This window comes from Lupinus angustifolius, chromosome LG14 (genome assembly GCF_001865875.1).
Source record: "Lupinus angustifolius cultivar Tanjil chromosome LG14, LupAngTanjil_v1.0, whole genome shotgun sequence".
Lineage (NCBI taxonomy): Eukaryota > Viridiplantae > Streptophyta > Magnoliopsida > Fabales > Fabaceae > Lupinus > Lupinus angustifolius.
In genome coordinates this window covers 15,356,207-15,368,019 of record NC_032022.1, presented here as the reverse complement: position 1 = coordinate 15,368,019, position 11,813 = coordinate 15,356,207, and the positions used below count along the sequence as shown (strand labels likewise).

At 33.1% G+C, this 11,813-nt stretch overlaps 2 protein-coding genes across 2 annotated transcripts; both read left to right on the top strand.

The window, feature by feature from the left end:
- LOC109327113 (uncharacterized protein KIAA0930 homolog) lies at positions 1,390–8,491 on the top strand. Its single transcript, XM_019560153.1, has 12 exons — positions 1,390–1,553; positions 1,752–1,941; positions 2,100–2,174; positions 3,270–3,376; positions 4,067–4,127; positions 4,817–4,876; positions 4,990–5,064; positions 5,589–5,741; positions 6,395–6,449; positions 7,057–7,179; positions 7,735–7,958; positions 8,195–8,491. Exons 1-12 carry the CDS (start codon positions 1,522–1,524, stop codon positions 8,216–8,218), a joined length of 1,179 nt encoding a protein of 392 aa, XP_019415698.1. The 5' UTR covers positions 1,390–1,521; the 3' UTR covers positions 8,219–8,491.
- LOC109326421 (bZIP transcription factor 2-like) lies at positions 11,385–11,813 on the top strand. Its single transcript, XM_019559105.1, has one exon. It carries the CDS (start codon positions 11,385–11,387, stop codon positions 11,811–11,813), a length of 429 nt encoding a protein of 142 aa, XP_019414650.1.

The window sequence follows — 11,813 nt, the reverse complement described above, 5'->3', positions numbered from 1 at the left end:
GAATCTCATAAATGATGTTTTTTCTTCTTCCAATTGCGTTGTACATTGCATTATCAAATAAAAACATATGAAATTATGATCAATATTTTATTTAATACAACAAATCAATCACCCAACCATATCATGTACACGTTCATTTCATCATTGTGATCACTCCTCTCTCTATTACAACTGGGTTTTTCTATTTATCCTAGAGTGGGTTGAGGATGAATAAAACATTGCACCACACTCTCTTCATTTTTTAATTCTAAAAATATCTATTCTTCTAAGACTAATCATTTCACATATTAACAAAACAAATTCCAAAATACATAAAGATTTTGGAAACTCTTCTCATTCTCAAACCATTATTCAGAAACTAAACCTGCTCAGTTTTTCGGATGCAAGCATTAACTAGAATGATTAGGCGTAAAACGTTGGGAAGTGGTTTTTTAAGTTCGCCTTTAGATTCATGAATTATGTCTTGAGACATAAATTACAAGCTAAGTATGCTACATGTGGGTTTAAATGCACAATGAAATAGATCTAATATATATATATATATATCATATGTATTAAGTTGAGACAAATGACATAGGCTTAAATAACTATAAGATTAATATATGTGCACCATGGGGTGTTAGAGTATTAATTTTATTTAATAATCAATTAATATTAATACTTGAATGATGAATGATATATCATAAGTGTAAAAAAACATCTATATTATCAACATACAAACTATTTTATCATAATTTAATAACATATACATAGTATACTAGAGGCAGCAAATTAATCCTACCGAGTTACATGTTAGCAAAAAAATCATGTGACAAAATTAGTAAAACTATAAATAAAAAAATCAATTAGATCATATGTAATCAAATAAAAAATATGAAGGAATGCAAGCAAAGGTTTACATTGAATATATTGGGAGCATATGGGACAATAAATATTTTAACATCTTTGGCAATTTCAAATTTAATAAATTTGTTTCTTATAAAATCATTGTCACCTCCTCTTATTTATAAATTTTTATTTTCAATTAAATTCAAGCAAATATAAGAATAGAGCTTAACTAGTTATTTATTTTCAAGTATTAGATCTCATAAGTTTTTGTCATGGGCTTTTAACAGCTTCAAATGAAATTGATTCTGCTTACGGGCCCATGCTTTCAGCCCATTGCATTAAAAGATTGGAAATAAAAAATAAATCGCCGTTGCCGCGGATCGAACCCGGGTCACCCGCGTGACAGGCGGGAATACTTACCACTATACTACAACGACCTTGTTGATAAATATCCCAGACAAAATCTATATCTTAATTCTATATTATAACGCGGTAACAATTCACCGTGTAACTGCTCCATTGAGATTTGTGAAGTTGTCTCTGAACTCTTATTCTCTCTTCTGAGGCACTTGTTTTGGTGTGAAATCAAAACGCCACGTTGATAGTGGTAGTATCAAATCACTGAAATCACCAACTAATTCTAATCACAAAGCATATATTAGTAATTTCAGTTAAGAAATATCTTAAGAAGAAATGCTTAGCGATTCAGGCGAAACCCCCTCAAGGTTCCGTATTCAAATTTCTCACTCTGTTTTTGTTTATCGCTTTATTTCATTTCCAATTTCAAAAATCGAATGTCCAAACTAAATTAACCGGTATTTCAGGTTTTATCTATAATGTTGCATCGTGTATTTATTTTTTGTTGTTTTTGCATGATTTGGCTGTGCTAAACAGTATGACTTGAATTATGTTATATCGTTAAGGTATGAATTGTTGAGCATGGTTAAGAAGCACTCGAATTTAATTGGAAAAACGGTGGTGGAAGAGCAAGATGCTTCTGATGTTGAAATGGATATGAGATTCTGGCGTGATGTCTTTGATTTGTATTTCGTCTGTGGTAAGGAATCGCGTGGACGCCAAGATGATGATCTTGTTTTCTTTGTTAGAAAATTTGTAAGTCCTTTTTAACTTCCAATGTTCTAGGTCGAATTCGATTGTTGTTTTTGTTTATCTTAAACTGCATGTTATCCGTTTTTAGATATTTAACTTTTTTCTTGTTTAGTTGGATTGTAAGCATTATTTTTTATCATTTTAGAAATATTTCTGTACAGGGTTCCCAAGGTTCTGGTGGCAATAGTAATACAGAGAGTGTTGATCCTTATTTTGTACGCAGGTGGGCACCGGAGGTAAATTCAACATTAAAATCTTCACTGCTTTTTGTTTTTTCCTCCTTTTCTTGTGCTTAGATCCTATTTATGTGGGTGCTGCTGAAGTTCAAGCAGTATCTTGTCTCGTGCTTGTTAGAAATACTCGTCACAGAACATAGGAAGCTGACTATTGTTGCATGTGCCCTTCACACATACAATACTAATATTCTCGGTGGCGGAGTGGAGCCAGAACTTAGGCACCAGGGGAGCCACAAATTGACACAAGAGAAATTATGCACCAAAAAACCTCTTATCATTCAATAAATGCGTCTTTAATATGTACATACCAAAAAACCTTCAAGGAATACATCATTGGGGCAATTCTATACACATCCATCTAGGTGTCAGCTGTGATTTTCGGATGTTGATAGAATTTCCCACATCATTAATACATATAAAAGAATACCTATTGTATAAACCAATAAAAAAAATAACTTGGGTGTGACCATGGCATAGGGAGGTCACCCCTTCCTCCACCACTGAATATTCTCTTTCTCTCTGAATCATTTGTATCTCCTATGGGGCAGGAACATGTTAGGGGAAAGAAGATTGTGTTTTACAAATTCATCCTTCTCCGACTGTCCATGCAATGAGAAATGAAAATTGTTGTTATAGGTGTTGGAGTTTCAATGGACTTCATGGTTTTATTGTTATTTGCTAAACGCTGTCAAAATTGCTTATAACAAACCAGTATGCTAATTTAATGCCAGTCTTTGATCTGATCTTTTTGGAGTATACTTTGTCCTGTGACAGAATTGAGGGTTGCACTTAATTTCTTCTTATTAAAAAGCTAGAATCTGAAGTTAGACCTGATGTTAATTTACTTGAAATGTGCTTAACATTAGTTCTGGCTTCAAAGTAGTTGGCCTTGGGATAGTATGAGTTGGATTCTGATAAGAATTGATAGCATTAAGGAGTTTACTGCTGGTGTGTAATGATATTATTTACATTGTGAACCAATTTATTTTTTAATTGCATAGATTCTTTAAGCTTACTGCATACTTCTTCTAACATAAGATTTTGTAGTCCATCTGCTTAGTTGCCAAATAAATGTTTTCACTTTTTCTCTACCAGTTGAGCAACTTAGTTGATGAAACTTCTGTACATGTGGACTGGAGGCGTTCATTTTACTTGAATTTAATTGCTCACACATCATTCAGTGTAACTGTTGCAATTTGCAGGTAGTGATTATAGTATTTATATTTGCTTAATTTCTCATCCTTCATTGTGCTTTACCATGCCTAATTTTTTAGGTGGATTCACAAACATGCGGGTCATATATTCCTTTTTAATAGGCAAATGTTAGTATGTAAATATTTTGTGGTGGGTGGGATTTGAAGTTTTGAACCCTCAACCTCCTTATCACTCCACTCCCTAAGCCTTCCACCCAAACCACTTCTGACCACCTTATGACTCCCTTGTCTTATATTCCTTTCACTTGTTTGTGTTGGTCATATGCATCAATTGATTTGTGCACATACTACAGAGAATGAATCTCAAGTTGAACTCATTTTCTCAAAATGTTACCAATATACATAGGTTGTATGATTGTGTCATTATTATGGTCATTTCTGGTCAGCAATGTTCTTTGCATCAAAAACCAAATTCGTTACAGTTTCATCTGTCTTCTTCACTAGATTTTGTTGGATTGTTGCATCTCTTAGTCATAGTTAGAGTAATTTTAAATTCTGGTCGATTCATTCTGCAACTCCGAAGAAGAAAACTTTTATTTATATGATTTGAACAGAAATTCATAGAAGTGTTTGCATAAGATTTATGAAGCTCTGCAGTTTAGATAGGGTTCATATTTACTTTTTGTTCTTCATAAGTTTCTATCTTGGCAATCTGATTCAAACTATCTATTTCTCTAGCTACCAGATTCTTCAGAACCATCAAGCTGGGCAGAACACACCATTATCCCCTATATATAAGGTAATTGTGATGTAATGAATCTTTACCAGCTGAATTTTCTTTACTTCATATGCTTGCTATTCTCGGAGTCATTCATAGAGGTCTGTTATTGTGAGGCTGATAGATCCTCCTTAAACCTCTGTTTTTGGATCTTGATTTTATTGACATCAGAGATCAAGGGGTTGCCTAAAACCCTAACCCTTAACCTTTAAATATCCTATTTTAATAAGCCCTTCATAGTTCATCCCTTTTTCATCAACATAATCATGTAATTTACCTCATTCAGTTTCTTCTGTAGAGTACCTTTGTCCCTTTGAAATAGCCATGGCCTTGAGGGCGGACACGTCTATGATTATGATGTTATTCGTATGATCAACTTATTGCGGTGTCGGTTTATTTGAAAACAAGGCTTTATTCTCATGCACTTGGATTATGAATTTATGGGATTATTTTATGAAAATATAAGCCAATGCAGCTGTTTCCCAGTTAGATATGCTCAACAATAGTGTCTTGCAAGTTTAAAATAAAAAAGTCCATCCTAGTGCACGAGGCTCACATTTAGCGAGGTCTAAGGAGGATAGATGTATGCAACATTACCCATCACTTCGTCACTTAGCAACAACCTTATCATTGCAAGTTTAAAATGTTTAAATATAATATACGTATAATGTGTATTCTGATTTTTTGGCATGGCTGTTGCACTTTGTCAGGTTGTCAAGACTGTTTATGCATCCCCTAGTCGTGTAAATTTTAAATTGGATTCTAAAAAGGCAAGTATACCTATGTTTTTTTATATATCATTGAAGAGAAAGAGGACATATTATCTTTTTATGACATTCTTATAATTTTATTGACACTGTCTCTGTAATTGACATGTATATAGGAAGTGGAGACAACACCTGCTTATCCAGATATATGTTTTGCAATTGATGATTTTGACTCCACTTTTGATGCCGTGGTAATATACCAGTTTATTAAGTTATTAATTTTTGGCTCACATTAGTGCATATGGAATGCTCAAGTATTCAATATCCTTTGTGGGTCACCTTTTCTTACCAAGATGTCCAATAATATACTTGAAAAGTTGAAATACACTCTGCTTTATATTGCTAGTCTCATATAGCAAAAAGAAATGTTACCTCAAGATGTTTCAATTTTTTAGTTACATATTGAAAATCTTCAATTAAAATGTGTTAAATAATAAGTACAAATTTGATGCACATTATTTGCTGCTCTTGTTAAGTGCTATTAAATATCTTGTGCGGTTAAAAGCTGAAATTTTTTATTGATATGGGTGCAAAGTCTTAATTCATATTGTCATGTTGTATTTAGTTTCTTTCAAAATGCTTGCACCCATGTCATTGTTCTTGATTTACCCCTTAATTAGACTTAGGAATGGTCATATTATGGTTAGTTATGTTTTTTTGCATTCTGGTTCTGATCACTTTATAATTTAAGTCTTTGCCATTTCATTTTTCGCAGGTTTTGACTGAAAAAGATCATTGCTTTTGTGTAGTTCTTAATGCACACGATGGGGCAGCATTTCCTAGTGAAAAGGTGTCAAGTGATTGCAGTACTAGTGATGAATCTACTCTGAATAGTGATACTAGTTCTTCCAAGAAAAAGGATACTAAGGTTAGATTAATTCTGACCATATTGAAATTCATTTTTCGTTTAAATTTTTGAAACACTGATTGGTACTTTCTAGTCTAGAAAAGTAGAAAGTGGTTAATTGTTTCTCCATACCTCATTCACATGTTGTACTTACATTTTTCGTATAAATGAAGTGTGCAGCTAAAGCAATTGCCACTTCTCTATGTTCGTGAAATGTTAATTATTTTCTTTGCATCTATATATTTCTTAATTACGCCAATGTATTTGCTTTTAGAAATTTAAACTAATTGATAAGAGGAACTACCAGTCTTCAACAGACAAGTTTTGCTATTTACAAACAATATGGTTACATGACTTACCGTGACAGAACAGCTAAGTTCAGGACAATGAGACAATCTTCTTAAAAGGGTTTTAATATATTAATGGTAATTTTTCTGAGAAGTTCTCTGTGACACCATTAATAGAAAAAGTAGATGCAAATTTGAGAGGTGTGTGCTTGGTTCCTTATGCACCCAAATATTGGAAGTCAACAAAGTCACTGTTTAATCATTTCCTTTTTCTCTGATGTATCTTTGAATCTTCGTGGGTCGTGCATCAACAAACATTATTCTACCTTTGTTCTTCTTAAGTTAAAATTATTTAGACATTCTGACTCTGTTATGTCTGATTTTCAGCTTACCCTTTTCTCAGGATTTGTCAGCTATCAGATGGTTCGAGATGCATATGATGGTAATTTTTCCTACAGAACCCTATTTCAGTATTACTTTTGAATGTTTTCTCTGCAGAGTGAATAGTTGGGGCATATAATTTTTCCTAGAAGTAGCATCTTCGCTTGCGAGGGTAAGCTTACATACATCTACCCTCCCCATATCCCACTAGGTGGGAGCCTTATGCATTGGGCTGCCTTAAAAGTAATGTTACTAGAGTGTATGTATCCCTGATCTGGACTTCATCTGTCATAACTATTCACAGCATACTTGGTTTGCCATGTCTTTGGAACCAACAAATTTTGCAACTCATTAACAATTGTTAGGAAAAAAATTTCATTATTGCTAAGAAACCAAAATGCTCAGTAATATCATGATATTCCACAAATCTTATTAACTGACTTCTTGTGTAAAGCAGTTTGATGTGTAGATTAATCATAAGTGGCCTTTGTTTTTTAATTCTTCTAGAAGAGACTTTTCTTACTTAAATCCTTCCATACCTCTTTGTTACGTTTTATATCAAATTTCCAAGCTTATTGTATTTTACGTTGCTAATGGGTTGGACATGCCATTTAGCTGTTGTCACACTCTCACTAGTCAATTATATATCCCCACTTCCTTTACTGCAGCTGGAAAGTCTCGATTTCAGAGCCTTCTATCTGTAGGCCATTCTTCTGGGAAAACAGACAGGATTTACATGAAAGGTCCAGCAGGACGAGGGGAAGTTGAAGTAGCTGTTTCTGGTGTTGCAGGTAGCAACTTTTGTATGAGTGAGATTTCCGAATGAGAAAAATGGTTGTGCATTGGCATATACGTTTTTTTACACCGTCACTGCATCATCCACTGTTTATTTGTGTGATTTTTAATCAAAAGTCAATGGCTTTTAATACACCAATTAAGGATGATGAACACCTTTACACTGTCAATGCACACCCATTAAACTCTTTCCAATTTTTGTAATGAAATGCTAGAGATTATTTTTTAGTGTAATAATAAAAAATAAGAAAGTTATAAAGCATAGTTTAACATCATCAGGTTAAACAACTTTTCAGATATTACAGCCTGTTTTATGTTACATGATTGCACATTAAATTTTATTCTATCAACGTAGCAGGTACTTCCAAAGTGGTATAGAGTTGAATGCTTCATAGATATATCAAAAGCAACACATGCAATACTTTTTTTGTTAGATTATTCTCACCAAATGTGATATGAAGCTTTTTATTCAACATGCACATCTATGCTAGTAGTTGAAGTTACAACTAATATAAAATGGATGAAATGGAATTTGTCTGTTACAATGTCAGATCAAAATCAGCTGGATTCAGGCCCATTTTCCCCAGTTATATCAAAGAAAGGATTTGGGCTTGGCGTAATTGTGCGCAGAGCAGTATCGGTTGCATCAGTAGCAACAAAGCATGCTTATGCGTCTGCCTCCGCCTCCAATCATGATGAAATGATACCTTTGAAATGCAGCTTAATGTCCATATCATTGCCTTGGGAATATATTGCGTATGATCTTCTGTTTAAGGTGAGATTTTACATCCATAAGTTAAGGTTAAATGAAGTGACATTTACATTGCTTTTAGAAAGATCTTTCTTTGCACTTGGTCTTGAGTCTTAACTTAGAGATCAACAACTTTCCAAATTATCTAGACACCGGCTGAAACGTCTTATGGGGAATGTTCCTTTTCTCATTTTTTAATCAGTAACATTATCCACTTACTAGGAAAGTACTGATTATAGTAATGTGATTGTCATATTTAGGGAGCTCCTCCAGTGAATATGTGACCATCCCATGGATCTGTGTGCAAAACACAAACTGAAATGGAGTTGATATCTGCAAGCACACAGTTAATGATTTATTAAATTCGTTTCTGTACTGATTGTTGTCTTTGGTGCATGCGTGCACAGAAGTGTGCATATTTGGTGTTTGTTCAAGTATCCTTGGTTAATTTGTTGAATCTGGTTATAAATATTAGTACATGTATTAGTTGGTGTATATGCTGGATTATATTGCAATTTCCAGGTTCTAAACAAAGAAAATAAAAAGAAATTTCAGTTTGACCCTTCTAGGCTCTAGCCAATTCTTCACTAGAAGATAAAGTGAAAGAAATTTGCCTCAGGGTCAGAGAAGCTAAACCCCATGCAAGCAGCCATTGCCCCCAGAAATAGAACTTTGGGCTCAGTTATAGACTGGTTACTGGTTAGGAACGATGCACTGATTCATCCATAACAAGTTAGCTTTTAAAATAGCCTATCCATAATCCATTGCTCATTTTTGAACAGGTACAGAACATATCACTCAGTCATTTTAGTGTATATCTTATTGGTCTAATACATATTCCTTCTTTAATGTGATGATACATATATTTTTAAATTATTATTCTTGTTTCTCCTTTTATTTATGTTTAACTTTTCAATAGCTAAACTTCATCATAGTACTTCTTTTAAGAGTTCATTATATTACTTAGATTGGAAATAAGTAGATTGTGGTAATAATGTGGAAGAGTACAATCTTAATGAAGAAGGTATAACAATGTGGTTCAGAAAAAATAGTTAAATCATTTTCCACGTGTCAATATCTAAATGGGAGGGATCGGAAAAGAGATAGAGTCATGGGACAACTGATCCTCAACCGGCGAAATAAAACCAAGAATGAGTTATGACATTCCATTGTGACCAACCATACATTTCTTTTATATCTCTATCCAATATTTCTAGTGTATTATCCTCAGGGTATTAAAATTATCATCAATTAAATTTAAGAGCTAAACTGATACATTTTTTCCAGGCCAGATAATTGTGTATCTTTATAGCAAATATATGCAACTCTCTCATTAACTTCATTTTGCATTTTTCTTTCTTCTAAATAAATTGTAATGACTTGCTACGAAAGCCTAACAAACAAAAAGAGAAATTGGGTAACAAGTTATCTTATGATACTTTATATAGGACATGACCCTTCTCATTACCATTTCCTTTGATTCCAATTAAGTCCCTTTTATATGAAGAAATAAGAAATGAAGTGTGTGGTTGTAATGTTATCCAGGTCTCAAGGGTGGGAAGGTTAAAAAGCAAAGGAAACAAGGGACAACCCTGCAGATATGCCATATTAGTGCATAGAAAAAGGGGAAGCACTCATATAGTTACTATTATTTCCATTAAAATTTAATTGCAGCACATGCTACCAACTTTGGCACGATAAAAGAGAAGAAGCCATTGCTAAATTATCTTTTTGCCTCTTTAAACTAACAAGGTTAACTAAAATGGCTATATAAGGGATTGCATGTTATCTCCCACTCATTGATATTTATTTTACAACAACAAATCCTTAATCTAGATGAGTTAATTAATAATCAAATAGAGTAATTAAGAATCAAATATACATTTTCATCTCTAGAAAGGAAAGGAAGCAAAGCATGATCTTGTTGTATTTGGTTCTTAGTTCTATGATTTATTTGGTTATGCAAGAATAATATTATTTTCAGAAATGATAGTTTTGAGTTTGAAAGGATGGCTAAGTTGATCAAAATAAGATCATGGACATGGATATTAAAGGAATTAGTTTTTTCTCTTATCGATTGAGCTATAAATCCATTAGCATGTATATAACAATATACGAGTCATAGATAAAGCAATGTAATAGATGGGATATCCTCATTCTCTCTTGAATTAAGTTTCCTTTGCTTATGAAAAAAATTATGTACCTAAAGTTAGTTAAATGGTTAAGAAAGTTCACATGCTTCTCTAACTGATATTTCATATAGAAGATATACAGATAAATATAATAAAAAACTATACGTGAGCTTGATACAAAATTTTAAAGTTGTTTAAATAATCTTTATATCTAATTCTGTACAATTCTTCTTTATCAGAAAATTTATTTCTGTATATCACATATGACAAGAATAAGCACGTGAAAATATTCATTATCTCTGTGCCCATTATAAGTCTTCATCCATCATGCACGGTGTTTCCACCAAATAAATCAAGTTTAGTGGATATATATGTATAACTAAAATTAAGAAAAAATTCTTAAGCGTCTGTATCTAGTAGTAACCATGAAAAATTCTGGATTTTTAAATCTTTTTCTAGAACCGAATTGTGTAAACTCAAAGAGTGATTGAAGTATTTAACTAACACTTATTGGGTGCAGAAAAGAATATAAGTTTGGAACCATAAACATAATACCTCAAATGACCCTTTCCAGAATGACTAGTGGAATAGTTAAGGGTCAGGCAACTTTCTAATCAAATGTGTTGTTTATATGTTTTTGTTTGATCCTTCGTTATTAAGCTAAATCTAATCTTCATCAAGAACCCCATTTATCTTACCATAACAAAAAGCTTAGCCTCATCTGAATCCCCACCACCACGCCACCTCATATTAAAGTTTGCATGAAGATAGAATATGCTTCAGCTTTTCACATGTTTAATTATTTATTTCTCCCATTTTAGGTTATTGTGGCATAATTATAATCTATGTATAAAAAGGAGATAGAACTACTAATAAGTAGGTAAAACTTGTAGATGTAACACTAATGTATATATATATATATACCTGGTAAAATATGTGGTTCACACCCATAGATAGGTTAAAACTTAAAAGTCCTTCCAAATAGATATTAGACTATTTTGGTTGAGATCAATAGACTACTTTGATTTGCATATAAGATTATAAGTGAAAGTGAGTAGCAATATACTTTAGGTTAAAAAAGGTAAAAAGAAAAAAACACACGTGATCTGAAGTCTGAACCTAAACTTTTAACTTTGTTTAGACCAATGTGTCATTAGTTTTACAAAATCATTTGTTCTAATGGACCCTACTTGTCTCTCTTTTTTCTCCTTCAAATACTCCTCTCCTTACACTTCACTTCCTCCCTTTCCCCTCTCTACCTTCATTTCCCAGGTTTCTTTTCTTCCTTATTTATCACTTCATTTGAGCAAATTAAGCCATGTTATTCCACCACAAAGAAACGTTCAAGTTTTCATGCCCTCCAGTTCTTGAAACCATGCTATCAGAAAGTGAAATACACGACTTGTTTTCCCTCATTAATCAATGGGAAGAGGACCCAAGTTCCGTTTCGCATGGATCAAACCGTGCTGTTTATTCAACGGAGGAGAGAAAGATGAGGCGCATGCATTCGAATAGAGAATCGGCACGAAGGTCACGATGCAGAAAGAAGAGACATTTAGAGAATATCACGAGAGAAGCAAACCGCTTGAGAATTCAAAACCGGGAACTCAAAAACCGGTTATCTTCCACCATGCATCATCATCTTTTTCTATCACTTCAGAATGAGAAGCTAAAATCTGAATCCATTGACCTTATGTCAAAACTTTTGGATCTATATCAGATTTTAGGCACCATGCTTTCACAGTAG

What these genes read in the sequence shown, in the direction of transcription:
- LOC109327113 (XM_019560153.1), top strand. Translation starts at nt 1,522, where the DNA reads ATGCTTAGCGATTCAGGCGAAACCCCCTCAAG. An exon ending in GTAACTGTTGCAATTTGCAG is followed by an intron (nt 3,377 to 4,066) that starts GTAGTGATTATA and finishes CTATTTCTCTAG; the next exon opens with CTACCAGATTCTTCAGAACC. An exon ending in TTAAATTGGATTCTAAAAAG is followed by an intron (nt 4,877 to 4,989) that starts GCAAGTATACCT and finishes ACATGTATATAG; the next exon opens with GAAGTGGAGACAACACCTGC.
- LOC109326421 (XM_019559105.1), top strand. Translation starts at nt 11,385, where the DNA reads ATGTTATTCCACCACAAAGAAACGTTCAAGTTTTCATGCCCTCCAGTT.